Source organism: Myiozetetes cayanensis, unplaced genomic scaffold (genome assembly GCF_022539395.1).
Source record: "Myiozetetes cayanensis isolate MyiCay16 unplaced genomic scaffold, myiCay2020 scf6-25, whole genome shotgun sequence".
Taxonomy (NCBI): Eukaryota; Metazoa; Chordata; class Aves; order Passeriformes; family Tyrannidae; genus Myiozetetes; species Myiozetetes cayanensis.
In genome coordinates, this window is record NW_026087853.1 from 25,296,408 (window position 1) to 25,322,198 (window position 25,791).

Below are 25,791 nucleotides of genomic sequence, written 5' to 3' on the forward strand. Positions count from 1 at the left end.
CCCATCATAATAAAATGCTGAAACTTCCTTTTTTGTCCTATTACTTAGCTAAAATATGACTTTCAATGGCTTTGCGACTGCCAGCTTTTTCTAAGATGTTGTTATCCCAAAATGAAAGACTGAGGAATTTTAGTTTTATTTCACTGTTTAATAGATAAAATACATTAAGCTAGACATTTGCAGCAGTGTAACTGGATTATTAATGAGAATAAGCATGCTTCTTCTGTCCTTAATTAAGTTTACATTTCTGATCTGACTACTTCTGCACGAAACTACTGCTAACAAAAGCAATATTGAATTATTGCTGAGACATGTATTCATGCAACTAGGAAACTCCTTTTTGAGCTGGATACATCTTCTTAAATAACAGAATTAATGCAAATGCCAAATGGCAATAATTGAAAAAGCAATGCCACATTTTTGATGCTTGGCTTAGAGAATGATGAAACAGGAGATCTAACAAAAGAAAAGACTCAATTGTGACAACTGAGACAATACAAAATGGTATTTTTAGTTAGACTTTTTTTTTTGTGAATAATACTTCATAGTATCTCATAAGGGAGGAACTTTCTATTTTCTTATTACTCTTGTATTGAAAAATTGGTTTTTAACTAGTCTTACTAGCAGAAAATTTAATAACTAGCACCAATGGAAAAACTCAGGTAAATAAGCAGCTTAGGAAAAACTATCATTTCTTTAAAATAGTATAAATGCTTTGCAAAATATTTCGATTTTTTTGATTATTTTTATTCACTATTCAAGCAGCACATTTATTGTATCTAGCATACATCTTTCTGCATGAAATAAATATGAAACTTTCTTGTGTGCTGCTTTTAAGTGCATGGAACATTGAGTTACCTTTCTTCCTAGCAGTACTCTTTGCATCTGCTCTTCTTTTTGTTTGAACACTTCCTTTTACTATGAGCCCCTTCTCACAACATACTTTGTGAGATTATTTTCAAACTCCACGATCAATGTTTTTCACAGTCAGAAACACTGAGAAATCGTATAAAAAGTAGTGTCAGAAGCAACAAAGTTCCTCGAGGACATGAGCAGCAGCTGCATTCACTAGCTAGAAGGGTTTACTCTGGCCAGAGAACAGCTAACTACCTTTAATTGCTGTCACAAGCTCAATCCACTCTCCAGAGGTGAGGAGAGGAGGGGCACGGAAAGGAAGCAGGTGTTTACAGCTGCAGCCAGTTACTACAGCTGATCCTTACTCCGGCATACTAACAGGACTGAACTGCAGCTGCAGGGAATCATTCAAAGACAGATGACCCCTTAAAAGAGAATTACCTTTTCAAAAAGTTTGATAAAAATAACATGATGATTTGAGAGGATGATACAAAATGTTTCTCTGCCACCTGTTTCTTGCCAAAAGGATGCTAGTCAAGCATCTGCTGGAGGGAGCTGGTCCCAAGACACTCAACAATTCCATTCTTAAACAGGCTCTTGTAGTGTCATTTGAAAGACAGCATCTTATGTATTCACAAGCAGCTTTGATGGGCTTTGTTGCTTTCACAGAATGAAGGGCTCTGTATCTGTCAGCTTCAGCTGGACTAATTTTGAACACTACACAAACTTAAGCACAGAAACAGCTTGCACTTCTGAAGATGGTTCTTTCATCAGAGCCTGGAAGATGAACCCCAGCCATTAAGATGGAGGGAACAACTTGAATCATTAAGCACTGCCCTTTAGAGCTGACAGCTGCTGCAATCTCCCTTGTTTAAGAAGAATTTCTTTTTGTGTTTTCTACCCTGACTTTAACATCTCTAGCTCAACTATTTTCCTACTAGTCATAATACTTCCAATGCCTTCAAAAGTTACAGAAATCGTGCATCATAGGAAGCACTTACTGGCATTATAAAACTAGTCCTTCTGTTTTCTTAGCTAGTAGAGGACTTGATAACAAAGAAGCTAATGCAGATACCAAATTTAGCATTTAGATGCCAACATCACCCTTTAACGCCTGTGTTATGAATTCTAAAGGATTTTGAAATCTAATAGAGATGGATTCAGAAATTCTTCTGAAATTTTAAAGTCCATTGAGGATGGGAATGAAATATTCTGAATTGAAGAGTTCTCTACAATGGCCAGGAACACAAACCCATGAGAAAACTGAAACAAAGATCACTGCAAGGGAAGAGAACCAATTAAAAAGAAATGTTGTTATTATACATGATATGACAGGAATCAAGATTCCTATTCTTGGAATAGAGCAAGTCTTTTAAATTAGGAAAATAGGAAGATGATATTTAGTATAACTTCATTCAAGTACAACAAAGACTCCTGATTTTCTAATGTTTATTTTACCCTTCATACAAAAAATAACTTATGTACCTGATCTTGGCAAACAGCAGATCTGTTGATAAAATAATGTTTTACCAAGTTTAAGGCATTGGTATAAGTAAAATAATGTAGGCAAATTCTGTATAGTTAGTTAAAGTTAACTGCAGACTATTGTCATTATAATAATCACTGCTCTACTTCTAGAAGGCACTAGGTGAGACTATTTTCATCATTGAAAGAAAACAGGAAAGCCACCACATCCCTGCCTGCAGCTCCTTCTCCATATACAGACTTATCAAGAACACAGCAAAAGAACACAGGATTAATGCCTTACCTCAATTTTTTCCCATATGGTTTCATAATTCTCTTGATGTTGTATATCTTGCATCAGTTGATGAATTAAAGCTGATTTATTTGAAGCAGAAGTCTCATTCCCAGTGGGCTGAGTGACATCAGTCCTCTCTGACTTTTCTTCAGTGTATTTTTTAATGCAAGATACAGGCATACAAAGATCTTCATCAGAGAGAATATCACTGAGAGGCCCAGATTCAATACTGTCACCTAAGGAGGATACTATATCACTTGAAGAGCTTGGTGAAATTCTACCCCTTTTTTTGTGCTTTTTTGTCTGGTATGTTGGATACATTTCTGAATCTGAGTTCATTTCTGAGAGTTCCCAGTCATCAATGTTTTGAATGGTTTCTCTTCTGGGCTTTTGGGGCAGCAACTTGGTCAAATTTTCTAGTTTTAAAGCTAGTACTTCAGTCTGTTTGAGATGTGAAGGAAGTGCTAAATATTCATCAGATCCATACCACACCTCACTGTCTTTATTGATTTTTTGAGTGTAGTGCGGTGTTGAGGATAAGCTTTTATTTTTCTTTCTCGTCAGCAGAAGAGGGGATGAGTTGGAAAGCTCAGAACCAGCTGAAGAAGCACTTTTTTGGCTATGTGTTGGTGAACTAAAGGGCTCCGTTTTGCCTTGTGATTGCCCATTCGGATCTTTCTGGTTACAAGCATCTGATGATGCAGAAGAATCTGTTTCTGTCTCCTCCAGAGACTGAGAGTTATGAGGAGTAATTCCATTCTGTAGAGAACATCCTCCTTTTTTGTCTTGTGTTGATGGGGCTGTTTTACAAATACTTCCAGGTGTTCTGCCAGCTTTCTCTGAAGCATCATGACACTTCTTGTGCTTTGATTTTTCTTTACAGGTGTAGAAAGCAGGCTTTCCTAGAATTATGGGACTGTCTTTAAAGTGATTATTTATTGTGTAATCAAGATTTCTATCACTTATTGTATTTAAGCAATCATATGACTGACTAACTGCAGATGGACTGTTAGAATAGGGTGACTGTAAAGCTAGGCAAAGCTTGGACCTGTCTGGTGGATCTAACAATGAGGGTGTACTTCTACTCATTTCATTTTTGACTATTTGAGAGATTTGCCTTTTTAAATCATTAGCTTCCATATAATCTTTAAACACATCATCTTTCAGAAATAGACCTCTTTTTGGCAGTGTAGGCTGCGTAGGAGAGTCTTCATTATAGTTAAAGCAGTCTCTTATGGACCTCTTAGGAGTTGAGGTTTCACAGTGAGAGTGTTTGATTTTTTCACCAGTGTGCTGTGGAAGACTGCATTCTGGATTCTTTGATGTGGAAACTGGTTTGCTCTCAGTAGGTAAAATACCATTTTCAGAGTGAGGTCCTTTAGAAAGAGAGGAATTTGCAGAAGGACGATGTTGATGAGAGATCATGTGGTGCTTTCTTGTCTTTGCTTTCTTCTCCATCTTCTGCTGAAAGAGGTACATGGATTTCTTTCTCCTTTAATGCTTCATTACACTGGGAAGCAATGGAATCAGTAGCTACTGCAAGTAAACCCACGCTTCTGATAAGTCCTGGAAATTCCTTATCCATCTCACTATAGTTCCAGGATTCAAATGATTTTGCTTTCCCTTGGCTGGAGGTCATATCATCCAGAGCACCAAGCAAATCCTCACTAGGACTGTAGTCAGATAGTTCAAATGCAGTAATACCACAATCCAGGGACAAGTAATTTTGAGAACATTTGATGGTTAACTGTCCAGAATCATCAACTTCAGTTAAAGAGTCAAGACGATCCTGAAATACATAAAGAAATGGTAATTTTTTTAGTAAATTACTTTTCATACACAGCATACATAAAGTAACAAACTACTGGCTTCTGTGTTTCTCTGCCTAACATTTTAAAAAGCATTTATCACTGATCAGTCTGTTTTTGCAGTATCCTGTGGATGAGCTAACCATTATGAAGTATTTGGGAATTAGAAATGGCAGTAAATTGAAAAATGCTTTATTTCAGTCTGGTGCAGAAAGTAACCTAAAAACAGCCTAAAACACTTTTGTATTGGTGTTTGCTTCATTAAATTCTGCTTTCAGTTCTACTTACTGTGCAGAGGGGACTCAGAAATTCCATACAGCAGACTCATAGTACTTCTTGCATTAACTACCTCAAACACAGGGAGGGTATCTTGGGGAGTCTCCTCATTAATCCTGTTTTCTCAAAAATCCATGCTGCTCTACGACCTTTCAGTTGATTGCCAGAATGTTTTTCCAAGTTTCATGTAGCAATGACAGAGATTTCTTCACACATTTATGAGACAGATGTTGCTAACTACGTTTCACTTTTTTGTAGTATTATCACCTGCAAATTTATTTGTCAGATATTCAAAGCACAAATGAAGAACAGCTCAAGGAAATATATCCAAGATATATATATCCAATATATCAAAACTATATCCAAGAATGCTAAACCTCCAGCCTGCCATATCCCCTTGTCAGTATCTTCTCAATGGAAGTCCTTCAATCTCAGAAACATGGACGTTGACAGAGGAGACCATTTCTGGTGGCAAATAAGATATAAAGATCAAAGTCAAATTAATGCTTACGGTCTTATTTGAAGGACATTAAAAAATTCTGATGAGAGTAAGATCCAAAAACTGCATGATATATAACAATCACAGGAAAATTGTGTTTACTCTACAGTTTGTAAGCATATTTTCAGTAGATGTTCTAACACCTACACAGGCCTTCTGCTTACAGAGACTACTTAAAAAAACCATCATAGAGGGGAGAAATTCATGTTCCTATATTCTAAATTTAATGCCTAATCAGCATGCTGTTTTTTCTTTCCAGGTTTGGTTTTCGTAACAGATTTTTTAAACAAAATCTTGAGTATCCACAATTGGTTCAGGTCAGAATTATTCTCTGTACCACTATACACCTGTCTCACTATACTGCCTAAATCCACAGTTTAAGGACTTTAAGCATCATGCCTGAAGAAGGTGCAATAACCACATAATGTCTTCATCTCACAATAAATCGCTTGGATTTGGTCTGAACAGGAATCATCTCAAAAAAGAAGGCTACTGTTTGCCAACTTCTATAAACATGTAATGTTTGAGCCCTGCGCTCTATCTATCCCCTTCCATTACTCAAAGTAAAACCAGAAAAAATCCTCCAGCTAAAAATATTATTCATAGAATAGATTGATTCGAAAGTTATTTGTCAACCATAAGCTTGGACATTGAAAATACCTTTTATTTAGCACATTCCATCCAGATGTAGAACCTATGTCACAAATTGGACATTGTTAATGGTTCAGAATTAAAGGGGAATTTTCTATGAATCTGTCAAATTTATACTTTGAAGCTGTATTTATCAAGGAAAATAATGACTAAACAATGATCAGTAATACAGCTGCATTTTCCTTCTAATCTCAGGAAAAGATTACAAACTGTAAAATCATATACAAATCAAAACTCTTTCCAAGGCCCTAAAGGCCTTTATTTCTCCTGAATAATGAGATCCATTCCTTTTTCTCTAAAAAATGTGTTTATTACCATTAATAAAATTTACAATCATATCTTGCTTGGTCATTTTCCAAGCAGCATCTGAAATGTTCTTCAGAGGAGCATTATTTAATGCTAGTATTACCAATTTTTTTTTTATCTCAGAAAAAAAAAGTTAAATTTAATTATTTTAATGGCTACCAATAGGAATTACTTGGCTAATTTTTTTTTCCCTTTTCACATAGTAATGCTTCCTGTAAAGGTCTATAGGCTCTTTCCAATACCTTCTTATATTTATATTTAAAGCAGTAAAATTCAAATTAACATATTTAAGGTGTAAGACATTTCTTTTGTGATTTTACCAACTGCTGGAGAACAAGGATTTACTGTATTTTAGCATAGCCTTTTACTGATCTTTTTCCCAATTTCCTGACTTTATCAATTCTGAGATAAAATTCACAGGTTAGGTTTAGCTGGACAGAAGTCAGGCTGCACAGAATTCATTTTTCTTTCTTTCTTAACATCTCTGGGCAATTCCTGATGGAAAAGTGGTCCTTCAATATCCTTCTCCAAAGCTTTTTGTTAAAACAATTATTTTCTTAATTTTGCATCTCCATCATGGCAGACAGCTTGCCTTACTGTTTCCTCTATTTCCTCCAGAACAAAAAGCTTTGTGTACTCTTTTCTTCTGGTATCCTATTCAATGTGGCACTGCTGGGATAGCCTAAAGCACAATTACTGCCTGCCCAGTTAATGAGCTGGGTACCTAACCAAACCAGTGCAGCCTGTGCTGTACACTTCTGTGTTTTGGTAGCTAGTCCACCAGTGTTATCCCTGTTCATTATGTCGAGGACAGCTTGTGCATACTTACCGGTGTTACAGCCACAGTGTAAATACAGGCCAGATGGGACTGTTGCACTGTGACTACTGTGCAGTCTGTGAACTTAGAGTGAATATTAACATGATGAGACTGTCCCACTGAACACAAAAGAAACCTTGACAGTTCACTTCTTCTAGGGAACTCCTCTGTTAACACTGGCAGCCAAAGCTGCTCTTCAGCATCACACAGAAGTCAATGGATTTATGGAGTGAGCCAAACATTTTGTGAAATTATAGGTTCATGAACTACAAAAAAACATAGCATTTGAAATTTGTTCAGATCAAATTTCTATCTGGTGCAGCATCCTGTCTCTGCATCAGTTCAAAACATTCTCTGCTAGCTGAGCTATGAGACATGGATTTACATACACTGCCCTTCTCCACACATTTCTACCCTCACTCCCAGCTTCTACCACTGAGCAGCATAGAACTTCCTCATCTGGAGGTTTATCTTTTATATCATCCTCGTATCTTTGCTTAGCTTTCACACTTATTTGTTTCTCTTTCCTCCACTTCTAAGTGTTCTACACTAGTGAATTCCAAATAATAGTCTTTATTGTGTATGAAAGTTCCCTTCTGTTAAATCAGATAACTTCTCAATCTTAGGAGGAAAAATAAACTATCATTCCTGGTTCATAATCCCAAAGGTGTTCAGAAAATTAGTAGAATGATTCTCCAAGGAATCTGTATGGGCAAAGGTTTCTAGGTTTGCTCAAACAGATTCCTGATTCACCTATGCATGAAAATCCCTAATAGAAAATACTTGTATCATGAGGCACTTACTGGTTCCACAATGTAGTCTTTTCTGGGAAGTGGTGGGGGGGGGGAAACACCAAATAAAAGGTGAATAAGAGTAGATACAATTGTTTCTACATGATATTTATTTATGTTCATCAGTTAGCTGCTATCATTATACCTGATAAAAATGCTTGAATATCTGAAGGTTAGAAACCACAAAGCAATTTCTGTGAACTTTTTAAGCAATAAGGTAGAAACTATATCAACTTTTGTATCCCTGCTATTGATAGCCATTAATTTTATCAAATATTCTTTATGTTTTAATTGGGGTGGATAAAAAGAATGATGTCAGGATATTTTATCTTTTATATTACCATTTATATTACTATTTGGTAACATGTGTTTTACCCACTGAAAAATAATCTTTCCTTCCCTAGTCAGTCCTCTCCTCCATTGGAGGGATGTTTTTTATAGCAGTTGTAATCAGACCCAGATGGAACATTTCCTGTTTCTTGGCATCTGAATCTGCACCTTCTTTATGTCTTGAAATTACCATGCTCATGTCATAAAATATTGACTTCACACTAATTCACCAGTCTGGATATTAAGACAAGCATAGATTTCCCTCAGATCTGCCAGAGGTTTACCAGCAACAGCAAAGCAGAAACTGAATCTGAAGCATCAGGTATGTATACATCAAGAAGAGAGGGTGTGAAAGGTAGGCCTGGGCATCTCTGAGCACTGATTTCTGGACCACTCACCTGTTGTGCCAAAGACAGATATAAAACCCAACAGGAAGCAGATAAATATGCACATTCTCTTTGAACCTGAGTGATAATGAAATTCAAGACATGTTTAGGGGACTTCTGACTTCCTCTGTAACACAGGTTGCAGAATTCACTGCATTGATCTAGAGGTCTCTTTCTGTAAATGCATCTAATCCTGATAAAAGCACTTGATCTTCATCTTAGGACTTTTATCAAATGAAAAATCTTTTACATACTATCAACCATTAATTACTCAAATTATTAAACCTTTGCATCTTCTTTTAAGTTTAAAAAATTAGGCCAGTAGTGTCCTTCTAAGTAAGTTGATTTAGTAATGATAAATTCAAAGGAAAAGACTTCTTTGTTACATGAACCCAGATGTACAAACCATTTACATGTATGTGAATTTGACATACTTTTGAGTAAACAGTGTATGATTTGTTCATAGTTGTTTCTCAGACAAAATGTGTGACTGTTTAAAGGCACATTGCAGAATTGCCATTCAAATTAAAGCCCACCCTCCTGCTATAATGCAATGCTGACCTAGTCTGGAAATTGGCTATAAACCTTAAATACATGAGTGACCAAACCAACAACTTTGGAACAGATGCATCTCCGTAAGTGTTTCAAATCCTTTCCGAAAAATATTTCCATCAGGAGAAAACATTGCTAGCCTCTAGCATGACGTTTCTGAAAGTTGACATTAATTTACACTAATTTGGTTCAACAAATACAGATATCAGCCAAAGACATTTAAAACAAACTCAGTAAAATATCTAGAAGACAAGTAAGGCACCCTTAAAATTGTCATCTTAGCAATTTTAAATGTGCAACATTCTCAAAATTGGATTCAGTTATTATACCTCCTTAGTCTCTTCAGAAAATGCTTGCAGAATATCAGTCTGCCTGGTGTAGTTTCCATTGGCGTCTTGTAGTCCCTGGAGAATACGTTCTCTCAGAACCAGAACAGAAACTCGTAGCTGGTGCCAGAGGAGTTGTACTGTATGGATATCAACTATCACATTGACAGAGTAAGACAGAAGCTTCAGGGAAAACTCAGTCTCTAGTAGAGCATGAATTTGTTCAACGTGATCGGATATATCTTCACAAATATCCTGTAATGGAAAAATAAAGAAGATATTTAGCTACAGGCATGGTCCTTTCATGGATCAGCTCTGCTTTTTATGTACTTTTAATTAAATGCTGAATAGAGTATTTCATAGAGGAAAGATCCTGTAATTAATACATCCAGGGTTCTCTTTTATTTTTATTTTTTTAACTCATGGCAATGCCACAGCAACTGAACCAGCAGCTGTCTGTTCTTAATACTGCTCAGTAAGTGCAGAGACAGCATACAGTAAAGAAGGATGGCACAACAAGATCACATGAATCAGAAGCAGAAAACTAACACCATGAGGTCACATTCTAGAAGACAGCAATAAGAATGAAAGTGATAATATTGCCAAGGGCTGCCTCCATCTCTGCTCCACACATATGCACACCAGCTAAAATGTGAAGAATCTGGTCAGCGCCATCATCAATAAAATTGATCTAATCTAGCCTCTGTAACCAAATAGCACAAAAGTCTGAGATTGACTCATTGTGAATAAGCTATTTTTGTGACCCATTCCTGACTGCAGTGGTGAGAGCGCACTAAGTTTTGCATAGTCTTGTTCTGGGCTCAAAATTGAACAGAAGAAGAGTGGTGCAAAAGGAAAAAAGGGGAAAACAGAGAAGATGTGAACAGTTGTGTTAAGAAAGAAGAAAAGAGAAAAGTTACCAGGTTATAAAACTAAGATTTTGATGAGATGGTATCCTCCAAATTTAACAATTAATGTTACAGATTGCTAAACTGTACTGCATACAGAGTAAAATCATTTCAAACTCCTCTCAAATTTCTTTGTGAAAGGGCACGTCACAAATACTAAAGAATATTTCGGCACATGCTATTGAGCAAACAACACTGCTTTGTAACAACTCTGTTTGAAAACTATGTGTAAAAAGCCAGTTATAAACAAGTAAGGAAATTTTGATTAAAATACTGAAAAAAATTAACACTGGATCCTAAGAGTTTTTTCCCTACATCTGTGACATATATTTAAAGGTGACTTAATAGCATATTTAAATATGTTATTTAATAAATAACCTATTTATTAAAAATATATACATTTAATTCAAACCTTCAGAGATGTCCTTTTTATATACATCAATAAAAATGAAAAAACTATTACAATGAAGACTTACTACAATGACTAATGAAACTTTGTTACAGTGAAGCAGTCTCTGATGATACTCTTGTGGTTTTGTACAGCAGTAGCATAACAGGAAAATCAGTAAGCCTGATTATTTATAAATTAATAATACAGTACAGTAATTTCTATCAGTTCAGATTTGGCTCCTTCAGTCTGAAAGTAAAGATAAATTATTGCTTATGTAATTGTATGTATGTAACAAATTAAACCAAAATCAAATCTCTAGGTAATATTAAATAATTCTGTACAACAGATAGCACAATATTAGCTACTATCGTTGAGTGCAACTAGTTACTCATTTTAATAAAGCACTGCCAGTTACATCAAGTTCCCTGCAGGAGTAGTTCTCAGAAATGCCAGATGAGCACAAAAGTTTGGAGTTTCAATGAGCATAGCATTGGGACTGCCATGAGAGACAGGCAGTATCTCCTCAGTTCTCTTGCTGTAACAACCAGAATCTATATTTGCAAGCACAATACACACAGCTTCGCCTGCTGACATGTAGGGCTGCAAGTGCTCAGGGATTCAAATATCCACACACTTTCAGGTGAGCAAATAGATGCTCTACTTACCAGATTAGTATGCTCATCTAATTCTACAGACACACAGAGAAAGCTAAAACTCTCAGCAAAATATTTTCCAAGCTTTGGAAAAAGTTATTATTATCCATTTAGTTATTATTATCCATTCATCCAACTACAACTGATACTTGACTGAAAAACACAGCTGTAATTCTATGTTGTTTCTAATGTTTTAAAGAACATTTCTAGTGAATTAGTTTGACTGAATTTGCACACAGTTCTTCAAGATTGTTCATCTCTTTTTCCTCTTGGCCATAACGCAGTTTAATTTTAATTCCAGGATTAAAAAAAAAAATTGTTGCCCAGTAACTGTATTTTTTTTTCATTAGGCACAATCTATAGAAAAAATACTTAATATCTCTTCATTTAGACTATTTATGTGAACAAGCTTAAGGATGTGCCAAACTGCAAAAACAAATTTTCAGTATTTTCCCGGTTCACACATGGCTGCATGCTGAATTCAATTGCCATAAGAATTCTCAGAGTGGTAGAAAACACAAAGCCATAAGAGGAAAGAATTAACAATGAGCATGTGTCTCCTGACAACTGTTAGGTAATGTACTGAAAATATTGCCTAATGAATCTAGATAATACTCTCAATCAAGAATTCAGACTCACACTTCAAAGAAGTTTTGTCTTGATCTCCCATTATGCTAGCTACCAAAGCATCTCAAATTTCTGAATCTTTCCACAACAAAACAGACAATTTATTACTGAAATGCAAATCTCAGTACCACTAGAAGTTTGAAAGAACCAGATATGCAAGGACATACGCTGTTAATTTTTACATGCCTTGCTATAAATTGCTCATTTTTATCAAAAAGCAAAGTCTACTTACAGACTACTGCAGGCACAGCAGAGCCAAGTGCTTTATGTACTAACAAGATAATTAACAGTTCCTAAGATTCAGTAACATGGAAAGAACATAATGCCGACCTTGACCACATCCAAATAAAGGTCACATTCTCTGACCTTAACATATAAGACTACCATCTCAGTAAAAGACAAAGTACCAGCTCCTAAAGGATTTAGGTTATAAACAGAATGGGAGTTTGGGAGGTTTTTTAGTTCTTGTCTATGAGACGAAAATATGATTGAACCACTCAGGATGTCGGATTATGTCCAGTTCAATATTTCATATATGCTGTGCAGTCCATCTGCACATGCACGCTAAGTTTGAAGACAGACAAGAGCAGGCTGGATTCATTGTGTGCTTAGAGAGCAGCAGTGTCAATGCAACTTTCTTACTGAACAGGCACCAGCTGCTGATGTGATATCCAGTAGCTGAGCAGCAGTTCCTGATATTTCAGACTCCACATGCATGGCACACTGTCATATATCAGTCTGTTGGGTATTTCTTTAAAAAAATCTGAGAAGTCATAGGTTGACATTCCTGCATCACATAACAATCTTTTGGTGGGTGACTTCTATTTCAGCTGAGCTTATAGCCATTGTCAAAAGAACAGGGTTTCATTTCACCCCAAGTCAGGTTCCTGGATAAAATGAGTTAGACTTTACTTTGCAGGAAGTCTATCTTACATAAAGTTTGCAAAAAAGAAATTAGGTCCCTATTGTTATCCTCTTTGGTTTTTAACTGTCATATGATGATGTGAAGATGAAGGCTGTGCAAAGGATAGAAAAAGAGCTGTGTAAAGGCTAACATTAGGCTTCAAGAGAACAAAATTACTAAGAAATGATAACTTTTGCTAAATAGCTTCATGCTGATTAGTCTTCAGCAGAAGGGCAGTAATAAAGCTGCATCCTATTTACTTCAATCTTTTCTCTACACTTGTCCAATGCAAACCGGCATATTGAGAGGAAACAATATAATGTCAAATCCAGTTGGCATTATCTAGTACAACTTTTCTTACTACAATACCTGATGTCCAGATTTACATATAATTCAGGAAAAAATAAATAATTATATCTGGCACTGCTGTAAATTTAATAATTTTATGTAATAATTAATGCAGTTCAAATGCTACATAAATGCGTCACGTTATGTGAGTTCATAATTTTACTGAGACTCAGTATCAAGACCTGGTACAACATGGCCTCATTCTCCTCGTTCTTTATAACTCCTTGCAGGTGACTTAGCATTAGATACAGCAAAACATTGCCATGTGCCCTTTTTACACTTTCAATTTATAAATAAGGAATAGCAGTATCACAGGATAGTACCTAAATGCTGTCACAAGTGCCAGTTGCTCTTACCAGAAGTGGCAGGTAGATAAAATAAACCACATACTTTTAAGTAATAAGAAAACAGCATTTATCTATTGACATCTATTTGTAAATATGCATAGTTCCAGGTCAACAGCAATAATGTTAACCCTATATATGAAAGTGTAGAAAATCTTCCCCATTTTAACCCATTTTAACAGTATATACTTTCATATCAGAAGATATTATAACTTGACTTTTAGAAAGTACCATTACCAAAACCATTTCTTATAGTCATTCATCTCACACATCTGTTAGGGCATTTTTATTTTTACGCAGTTTCAGAGTGGTGTTAAAGATTTTGTCATCCTCTCATGGGCTTTCCTGTAGCACTGACTGTGGAATTTCTTAGGCTACAAGGGTTGTACCCATTTGGCTGCCAACTGCCCACTTCACTCCGTCTTCCAGACAGCTGATCCTGTAATTTGCAGCTGCTGAATCCATCAGCCTCCTCACAGCCCTCCACATCAACTAAAATATCCTGAACTGCAAACACTTCAGTAGATGAAGAAAAAGTTCATAAACAAACCCTCAAGAGTCAATGAAAACAGCTTTGATGTTGACTTTTAAGAATATTTTCTCTCTGGTCTTCAAGAAATTGTGCTAATATGTACATAAAAACACTGAAAGATAAAAGATTGCAATATGTTTCTTTAGAGTTAGTATCAGTGACAGAGAAGCTATACTGGAGATTTCTGTTCTTTGATCTTGTAGTAAAACTCAGCAGGAAAAACAGATTGCCATTGAGTCTTATGAGTACTGTACATGCAAACATAACCTATGATTTAAGATAGTTGGTATTTCCTTTTAAGTGCATTTTAATTCCTCAGAAGATAAATATTCCAATCAGAATACACAAATTCTTCTTTTTGAAAAAAAAAATTGAATACATAATAAAGAATTTTCAGATTCATTATTTTAAATGTATTTGAAAGCTATAATTTAAACTCACTCTCTGGACTGCCCTTCAATGCTTACGCATTTATAAAAAGCAAAGAGAGAGGTTTTTATTGCCGAACAAAGATCTGCACCTTTCAGAAAGATATTTTTCCTTTAAAATGCACACTGACTTCTCAAAGATAAATAGTTTCTTGTTTTTTTCATCTTTATATGCTGGACATCCAAACGACGTTATAATAAGGATAAAATTGTTCTGTTCTATTTTGAATTATTGATCAAACCTTAAAAGCAAATGTTACGCACACTTTTTTCTTGCAGCTATTTTTAAGTAAACAATTAAGTCAAACAAAATAATCACACATGAAAAAATCCAGCATTTGACTAGGCAAAATCAACTGTCATGGAAAGGCCTGGACTGACTGCACATTACAAGTTTGTCAGAAAGTAATTGAAGTACTAAAGTACTGCAGCTGGTGTGGCTGTGGCATTCAGTGACATGGGGAAATGAATATATTTTACTGGGTGAAGTGCAGCAGGAAAACAGCAGCCAGGAGGGTACTGAGATCACTGACCCTTCTTGCTGCTGACACTGACAACTTGGAATGACATTGTTCCTTGAAGTAAGCTTCTCCACTAAAAAGTAATGGTTTGTCTGGGTTTGAAGCAGACATGGAGCTGCTCCATAATAATTTATTAACTATTTATGTGATCTTTTATTGGGAAGTTTTTTGTGTAAGTGTGTTAGTTGACTATCAATATACAAGGAAAATGAGGAAGTAGAAAGGAAGAAGATATGATGTCATATGCTAAGCATTTCAGGCTGAGGAAAAATGCCTGAAATGTTAATGGTGAAACCCCTGTCTCAGGATTCCAGCAACTAGCATTTGTTTTGCCATATGGGCCATTGCTGGGGCCAAAGGATCAAACATACTGGGATCATGCAAAAGGATCCTTTTGTCCAGGAACAGGGCAGTTGCTGCTGGAGTTATTCCAGCACACTGCCAGGACCAGCTGCAGTGCTCTACAAAACTAAGCCAGCCTGTACCTTTTCTGCAGGAGGGAATGGCTGCAGGGAAGACAAGCTCCTTTCAAATGTTTATTTCCCCTATGAAATTTAATCAGTGTAATGCAAAAAGTAATGTAAAAGACTTTCTGACCGCAACATCCACCACAGGCCAGATTCTTAAACAGAAGGAAGAATTTAGTTCACCCAGGAAGCTTCAGATACCTCATGCACAAAGCCATTTTAAGGCCTGGGATGGAATTGGAGAGACACAGAAATTATGGCATTAAAATGAGGCACCTCAGAACTGTATTGAAAGAGTAATGTGTAAACAAATCTGGACTAGCTAGTTCTCGGATATTCCTGACATCAGTAAAATTGATGCATGAACTGCATTTGTGTAAGGAACTGCATATTCAAAATAAGTATGGCAACTGAGTTGCTGTGGGAAGTGATGTGACATCTGCAACTAAATGTTGTTTTCATATTTCTGAACTTCTACTGGTTCTACTGTGTAATGTGCCTAAAGCTACAACTTAAAAACCCTTTGAAACCTTCAGAATAAGAAATGTATTCTCATTTGCCCCAAGCCCACTAAGTCAGAGACTCTGCCTATTAAAGTTATCACTGTACAACATTCCTTCCATGCATAACTGTAAAAATTTTCATTTATCTGACTTTAAGCATATCAAGGCAAACTGATTTTTATCAAGGCCTAACTTTGCAAACTTTAAACAAATTAAAACTTGATAGACTATGTCATATTTGTGCTGGCTGAAGCCTGGTTTTTTACTACACTCTGGAAGACAAAATTGCACAGGTACTCTAGAGCAGTTCTTCATGAAAGAAGATAGATAGTACTGAACTGTGCAATAGAGTAGCAGGTTTCCATTCTAGCTGCTTCAGACAAAAAAGGAAAAATACCAAAACTCAAACTCATATGAAAACCTAGCCAAACAACTGATAGTAAAGGTAAGTTTGGGGGGGGGGAGGGGGGGAAGGGGGTATTTTTCAAATGCCTGTTCATTGGATAATGGTAATTACATATATAAAAAGATACAGTTCTATCTTGCACTGATTATTTAAGATCAGAAATAAATGAGAAAAAATTATGATGTAGCTTTATACTAAGCACACTCATCATGTATTATGTATTCATATCTATTCAAATGGAAGAGAGAAGACTTGTTAAAACATCCTTCAAATACCTTATAGTTCTCTTCACACAACTCTACTTTTTTGCAATAACAGAAGAACATGGGATATATTTTGCAACTGTCTAGATAACTACCTTTGCTTCTTAATTTTTTTATTCTCGTTACTCAGCACTTTCTTGCTTTCTGTAAGCCATATACACTAAGTGGAATTTAAAGGCATCTCTAACTATTTCAAATTACCACATGCAAATGAAAATTGAGGATACAAATGGAAGCACATTTTACTCACAGTGAATTTACAGACTCTGCTGTAGCTAAACCAACCAGGTCTTGGTAGCCTGGCCAGGACTAGGAAGTTTTTTATGTCAGTGTAGAGATTAATTAACTGGCTAAAAAGAACCCCCTACTATAATTGCATTCAAGACTTACAAAAATTTAATGTGATAAACAATCATGTTAGCTATATGAAGAATCAGAAAGAGCACTCCTACTATTTGATCAGAACTTTCACAATTTGATCTACAGTATGAAATAACTAGCCAAATTCAACACTATTGCACTAATAGTTGAGTAATTTTCCAGCAAAAATGTTTATCCATTTGAAAACAGTGAGTTTTGAAATGTCTGTGCAGACAAACTATTACTCTGACATTTCAGCTTTGATTATGTTCCATTCTTGTTCTGTTGTCATTTTTAGTTTGAAGATTTGGAATTACTCTTGACATAGAACAAGAAAATTTCAAGAATTCTTTAAGCCTTCTGCAGGGCCATAGGATCTTCATTGTCTGAGCTCTATTTTCTGGTAAGCCAATCTCTTTGTTTTGTTTCTACAAGAAAATACGTTCACCTATTTTAAAAGATTTTTCCATTTATAGACTTTGTCAGAAAGACCCTCGTTTTTACTAAATTCAATAGACTTAATTAGGGTCTTTGATACAGAACAGCTGGTCCTAAAGAGAAGAGTTTAGGTGAAAGGGAAAAAAAATTTTGGAGAAAAAGTCTCATCCTTGAAATAATGAAGTTTCAAATAACAAACAAAATGTATCCCTACATAAATAGCACTAAGTATTTTAGGCAACGATGAGCTACTGAAACGTAAGATGTCAAAATAATAAATACAAGGAACTTCAAGTTCAAAGAGGAGAAAAATTCAGGCCTTCTGCATAGACATGCAGAACACAACAGAAAAAATTTAATCAAAATGTTTTGACTTGCTCAAGCCAAAGAATGCTAACCTCATTCACTCTCTTTGACAGAAGCTTAGTGATTATAACAGAATTTATTAAAGGATGGTCAGACTCTACTCTCATCTCAAATGAGATATGAGGGGTCAGAAGTGAAGAACTACCATCTGTGCCAGGTCTTCTGTAACAAAAATTGATAGCATGGTAAGAAGTTTTCAAGATAAGTGGCTGTTTATATCAGTGCAGCTAAGCCTCCAAGAGTTCTGTGACATGTTTTTGAAGTTATTTTCGATCAGTCATTGTTTAGGATGGCAAAAAGGACACAAACTCTCTTATTCTTTATTACCAGACTTTGCTTTTTATTAGCACTGTTGTTCTTTTTTATGTTGGTCAATGAATCGTGGAATCACAGAATCACTTAGATTGGAAAAGACTGAAAGCTAATATTTAACCAGTGAAGCCTTATGGAGATCACTGAGATTTTTTTGCTTGATTTAGAAACATGAAAAAAGAAACCTTATAGTCTACCTTGCATGCTGCTTGCTGTTTGTAGCCTTCCTGCACCCTCTTCCAAATGACAAATGTTCAAGTCATCTGGAAAGCCCTTATATGTCCACCAAAGAGTTAGTAACAATTACAAAGCACTCAGAGCATGTGGAGGCACTTCCTGTAGTCTGAAAAAGCTACCACCTACCCAGCATGCCAGGAGGCTTGTTCCATTATGGATATCACTTACTGTGTTGTAAGAGTCAGGGTAAGACTATATAAAATAGTGCTAGAAAAACAAACAAACAAACAAACAAAAACCAAAACAAAAAGCAACAAAGTTTGCTGTATCAAGGAAGAACAATTTGAAAGACTGACAGAAAGCTATTTTACATAGTTAGAGTCTTAAGTGAATAAAGAAATAAAAGAACAAATTTTAGGTAGCAAATAAAAATTTAGCATATTGAATCTTAAAGACATCTAAAATGTACAAGATTTTTATCCTAATTCTACTTCTGAAAGTGCACATGAAAATTCTTGATTTATTTATGGAAAGAGTTCTTCAAACAGACAAATAAAATCCCTTATTATAGAATCACAGAATGGTTTAGATTGGAAGGCACCTTAGAGATCATATAGTTTCAAGCTCCCTGCCATGGGGAGGGACACCTTCCACTAGACCAGATTACTCAGAGTCCCATCCACCCTGGCCTTGAACACTTCCAGGGATGGGGCATTCACAATGTCTCTGGGCAGCCTGTTCCAGTGCCTCACCACCCTCACAGTAAAGAATTTCCTCCTAACATCTAACCTAAAGCTACCCTCATTCAGTTTGAAGCCATTCTTGTCCTATCACTACAGCTCCTGATAATTATGATTATTATGATTCCTAATTAGGCAACATGTTAAAAATTGTTCCTCATTAGTATCTCATATGTACAGCATAAGTCACAGAGAATGTTCCTATGGTTTTTGACCTCAAATGCAGTAAAGACAAAATTAAACAAAAAAACCCCTAATTTACATCCACTAAAGGAAGAATATGCTAGGTTTTTTGCAGGCTTTTTGTGAGAAGGAATATAATAGACATTAAATTGAAAACCTGGAATTATAAGACTGGCATGACCTTCAAAACTATCTGAAGCATTCAAATTACCTGAGATTTCACATAAAAAAGCAATTAATTTATTGCAACTAGTAGTTTGTACTATCTGATTATTTCCAAATCTCACTATCATCCCACAGGTGTATAATTTTGATACAGATGTATATTTATAGGTTTGTGTAAGGTATCTTCTTTTCAAACAAAATTGTGTACATAATATTTCTTGAATTTTCTATTTAGATGTAAGAGGATGCTGTATAAATAGAAAATTATCAAAAACTCAGATTTTTCACCATATTTTCAGTACATCGATCAGAAATACCTCTAACATAAACTACTAAAAATTGCCATATCTAGTGGGCACAACAAAGCACTTCTTTATAATCAAATTGTCTCTAAGGAACATAAAATTCATTGCCATTAATACTAGATGCTTGTTCTGGCTGCTTATAAGATCAACCATGCCAGACATTAGCATTTTAATACTATATTTGGATCTAAATATTTAATTTTAAAATTAGACATATTGTAGTTATAACTACTCACAGTGCATTTGTAATTTAGAAACATGTTACAACACTGCAGAGTATATTCCAACAACATATTCATACAAGGCATATTCCAGTGTGACAGTTCTGAAAAGACAGCTTGTGATCTACGAGGATAATTTTAATTGTGCCAATTTTTCGCTTTACAAGAGAACTTTCCAGTGTAAAGCACTGACAGACTTAATGGCTGTTAAGATGTTGATGCTGCTTGAGAAAGTACTTGTGTACTACAGTAGAACTGAAGTGCCTTGAAAGGAGGAGAAAATGAGCAGTGTTTATTCAAATATTTATTCAATTTTATATACACATACGTATATACAGGCAAATATATTTATTACATATTGCTAACCTGAATAAGATCCTTGATTTATAAAGCACTTCATAGACAGTGTTGCTCACATCTTTAAGAAAGCAAGACAGCCTGACCTGTGAGATAAATTGTTTATTATGCTGACAGGGAAAGTTGTGTCTCTAAACAGGCAGGTGTTTCTTTATATGCCATTTTATTTTCTAGATAAACAGAGGTAAATTATAAATTATCTTTTTCTGGACTGTAGCTTTCAGTGATGAGTGCAACTCTTACTACTGTGCAGGCTCGATGAGAGAGAGAAAGGTTGTTGCTGTGCCTGGGCTTGTAAAGTAACCCTTTGAAATTCAATAGCCAAATTTGTCTGTGAAGAAGTTAAGGAAACTAAGGGCTTCACGCTTCAAATCTGTATTTATGCATTTTATTCACTTCAAAATATTTATATTTCCTGCAAAATTAATCATCACCAATTTAGCCTCAAATATCCTCAGATAATAAGATTCACAAAAAATGGCATTGGATCCTTGGATTGTGGCATTCTAAAGTATAGACAGGGAAGAAGGAAAGGTAAGCAGCACATAAATTGCAAGTGTTCATATTTCCATATTCTTCTTGGGATATGTGAGCTGGGTCTGCAGAGACCTAGCTTGTTCACAAGCTTTCCTCTGTGATAAAGTGGCCATGCTGCTGCTGGGCTGGATGTGAGCCTGGAAATACAGTAACTCCACTCTCGTGGTATCACACTTGAGCAGACAGTCCTGCCAAAGCCTGGCTCACCCTGCCTAGCAGAGGCAGCTGGACTAAGTCTCCACCTCCTGCACAGGTAATTTAAAATGCCCATGGACAATGAGGGACTGTTTAACTCTGGTAGCTTAAAGACAGTGTTACCGTGCAACAATCTGGAAAAGAAAAACACTTGTAGCAAAAATGTGTTCACAAAAATGTGATGTCTAGCCTGGGACTGCTAACAGGAAACACACTTTCCCCCCCCCATACATCCCAAAAGCCTAAATTCTTAGGGGCTTCTGCACCTTTTGTATTTTCAACTCATTTCAAAAGTACAATATATTTCTATGCAGATCATCTTCTACCAAAACATGAAATTCACTAAACTGTAAGAAAAACAAAAGCTGTCTTCCCCTTTCTTGACAGACCACAGTCAGATATCAGCCAATCTTGGCAAGTGTGAGTAAAATCGAAGGAGTACTGGTGTTTTTAAATCATCTTTACATTTCTCTTACAACTCCAGAAGACTGAGGTCTTTTCACAGAGACTTTTTCAGCACTTCAACAACAATTTTGTAAGAAACTGTGTCACACTGAGCCAATGAGAAGTTTGGTCAGCTGAGAAATTCTTGAAATAGTATAGATAATGTCAAGTCTGGCAAACTTAATATATTTATATATCCCCTCTAAATCCATTCTCTTAAAATTCTACCACTGCCTATAATTCAATATCCTTCCCTCCAAAAATACATTAATCAAGCACTAATATGTTACATAGTGACTCCTCTCAGCCATTACAATAATTTAACTTGCAGTAAGATGTACTAAAACCATACTACTGACTGTTTAGCTCTCTTAATAAGGGGCTGGAGGAGGCCACAGTTCAAAATAACCAGAGAAGTACCACACTCTGACATTGAAGCATGAACACAAAGGATGATAGAACTGCTTGTTGTAATGACCCTTTCTCAAAACATTAGTCATACCTTGTTTTGAATCTGAGTGTGAAGAATTTCTAAAATTTACTGTTAGTCTTTATATTTCATTATGTCTTTTACAATTTCAAATGGGATCAGGAGCATCAAAATAATTCAAAAATTTCTCCCAAAGATGTTCCCAACTTATGAAAACTGTTTTGCAGACTTAAAATGAAACTCAGATAATAATCAGAACTGACCTTGACTCTGCACTTTCTGATTTTATGTCTGAGGTAAGCATACTGCAAAAACAAAGTAAAGCAGGAAAAATATTAATTCCTGATAAACTTTCTTTGCTTATCAGCACGAACAATAGACATGGGAAAGGCAATTACTTTATGAGCTATGTATCTTTACCTCATTCAAGGCAATCACAGAAACAATAAATGCAAAACCTATTTGCTCAAGAAGCTATCAAGTCAAATGAAAGACAAAGGAAAATATAACTACAGGTGTGACAACAAGTGAAACATAAGTAGAGACAAAGGGTTTGAGAAAGCAAATTTTAAAAAGAAACCACTAGACAGCAAAGACTGAGCAATTGCAAGCAGTCTGCACACAGAGAAACTGCTCTCCAGCATGAATCCAGAGTGCTAAATAGCAGATTAACTTCAAAATCACACTCCCAAACCAAACTAAAATAGTAATATAGCATACCGACAGAAGAGAAAAAACATCTCTCTAGTTCTTGTGTGGAACAGAATTAGTTCAGACTCCTACTTTACTGATACATTTCAATATCTGAAGCAGCACTCAGAAAGGATATGAAATGGAGAAATAATAGGCACCAACTGCACTTAGTCTAGTACTGAGCACATATAGCTGTAGCAGAATTTTCCACTCCTTGTTTCTGAGCTTTAATTTAAACTTTCATGAATAGCACTTTGAGAAGAACACAGCAACAACTGCCACTATATAGATGAAGGTTTTACCTTTTTTAGCCAGCAAAGTCTAAATAAGAGAAATTGGCCACTGATGCATGGGCAGCTGAAGAGCAAAAGTAAAAACCTTTTAAAAGTAAATGAACAATTCCCATTCAAATAGCAGATGTAACTGCTGCCCTAATCTATGGCTGATTTCCCATTCGTCTGGTACCTTGTAGAGACTATACATCAGTCAACAATTCTCCATCCAGTGCCAACTTTTGCTTCAGGGAAGTCAAAAGACTTTATCATCTTAATCCAATGCAAACCTTTGAAGAAACTAGTCTTGGCTAAACAAAAAATTCCTGAACTTTTCCTGTAGATACAATTTCAAAAGAATGAATAATTTTGCAGAGAGAACAAATGCTTTTGAGCAGTCTGAGGATATTCCTCAGGATATGGCAAACACACAATTTTGTGAGCTGAGAAGAAAATTAAAACAAAGGGCCTTTAGAAAGCATACAAATATCAGAATATTTTTGCATGGTCTGCTAAACTAATGCAACCGTGATAAGCATCATATTGTTCATGACATTCAATCTCCTTACGAAAAGCTACACAATTTATTAAGTTTCTATTAAATATAGTAAAATCTACATACATTGATGAAGTTCCCCATTTTCTATTACTTACACAATTTTCTGTCTGTTGGTTTTCTAAGCCTTTACTAAATACATCTCTTCACAATATAGGTCAAAGCTGTAGCCAAAGCAATGCAATTATAAACTTACAGTGTCTATTTCTAATTATACTATGACCTATAAAAAGTTAGCTGAGTAATGTTTCAGAGAATGGAGACGACTGAGCATTAAGTTTCACCTCAACACACACAAAAAAGCTGTAATCTTCGCCTCAAAATGGGACCAAGAGCTTTACATGACAAACATCTCTTTGAAATGAAAGGTTATTATTGTTTAAACCTAAGATTGTGATTGCAGAAACTTTACAGTATGTAGAACAGTGAGTGAAAGAGACTGAAGAATCTTTTCTCAATATTTAGAAATCTACATCCACAGAGAAAAAAACTTGTCAATTTTGCAAGTTATGTTTACTATTTCAAACCAAATGTTAAGATTATGCAATAATTTTAAAGAACTTTAAAACCAGCTGATTTTAAAAAAAATGCTTTTATTGACAAAAAAAATTGCAAACTGATAATTTATTCCTTTAGACTTTTTTAGCATTTTGTAAAATATTTCAGTTTAATGGTGTCTTACCTCATTTATACTGGAAGGAGGGTTTTCAGGAATCAGCTTTGCAAAAAAAAAGACTGTCCCATTTCCTTTCCTCAGCTCAAGGAGTTACATGCAACCAGAAATTCAAAAAATGCGTGTCTGTTTTCAAGACAGACAAGTAAGCCATACATGATCTGTAAGCAAATCCATCTTCAGTGAAGAGTCAACAGCTTTTGTTTTACATGAAATATAGTGAGTAGTCTGCTGCCTCTACCTGTGTTACTGTGCAGATCAAGTTTAGGCCTGTCTGCTCTTCCCCTGCACGTTCCAAGCTACAGTAGTGATTTCTCAACATTCAGTCTGCTGTATGGCAGCTCACTGAAATTTCAGCCGACACTTGTAGACTTGTAATTAGCAAGGTTATTTTAAGCACTGACCTAAGTTCCAGCAGAATGTTTATGGCATTATGACAGGAAGGAATCTGGTATCATATCAGTCACTTGGTAACCCTGTAAAGCTAATCTTGGAGAGAAGACCCTCTAATTCACAACATAAAAGTAAATATCTGACCTCCAATTTACTTCAATTTTTGTTTTTAAGGCTTGAATAGAATGGAAATATCTACTTGGTTAATATCAGGAAGCTTAGAACTTATTTTAGGACTTGGTGGATCATATGTTTGGAACAAATGTATTAATAGGAAGTTATGACTTCCCTAATGGAGAGACTCACTGCTTACAAAACAGAGACTATTAGTTTTCCAATGTTCACATTTGTAATAATTAACTATTACATTCTGAATGGGAAGAGAAAATCATTTACATAGTTTTTGAACCTATTATAGCTGGACTTTATAACAATATCTTTTTGTTTCTCACTGGTTATCTTGAAAAGAGCTCCCTCTTCTGTACAGGCCTTTGGTAACTCTCATTTGCCCTGGATTTCTTTGGAATTCTCTGGCTGTCTAACTATTTCTAAGTCATGTCAAAAGGCTCAGTACACCCTCATTTGCTGTTCATTCTCATTGCCCCCCTTTCTCTTCCTTTTTTCTTTTTTATTCATGGATCAGCTTTCTTGTTCCCACCCATTCTCATACTTCCAATAGTGGCAGATTTAACCTCACATATGGAACCATGACAAAGAGCTTCTCTGACTGCCCCAGCTTAGACCTATAATGGTCAGCCAGCTCATGTGTGTGCACGCACACCCAAGAGAAGCTTTTCTGAAAGCACCACAATCAGAAATACTATTATAGGAGAGACATTTGTTTAAAGGAAGGTAAATGAAGGGGGGAAAATACAAACCACAAAACCAACCAAAAAAACAAAACCCAAGAAAATTTGTTGGTTTTGCAAACTATTTAGTAATTTCTACACATCACAAATCCCAATGAAATTGCTCCATTGATATCTTAGCAAAATTCACTGGAGGTAAAATGTGCTTTTGAGAAGTAAGAGTATTGAGAAAACAACAGTAAAAACAACATAAACTCCTGTTGTCCTCATTTTAAAGTATTAAATGTTTCCTGAGTTACATACAAATTCAGACAGCATTCAAAACAATTAGCAACAAGCTGAGTGTTAGAGGTAACCCAAATAGCAAAATTTAAATTACAATATAGGCAGCAGGCAAAGGCTTCAATTATATCACAAGAGCAAGAGCTGGAGTTTTTGAGTGAACTGGCCATTCATATACTTTTGAGATGGTCAACACTCAGAAGGATACTGTAATGACCACAAATAGTACAGC

General features: G+C 35.6%; 1 protein-coding gene across 1 annotated transcript in view; it reads right to left on the minus strand.

Annotated features, from left to right (window-relative positions):
• Window positions 1–25,791, minus strand: part of AKAP6 (A-kinase anchoring protein 6) — a 272,508-nt gene that overhangs the window by 180,981 nt on the left and 65,736 nt on the right. Inside the window, 3 exon segments of the mRNA XM_050335742.1 lie at window positions 2,624–4,063; window positions 4,065–4,403; window positions 9,360–9,611. Coding sequence (XP_050191699.1) covers window positions 2,624–4,063; window positions 4,065–4,403; window positions 9,360–9,611 — 2,031 coding nt within the window.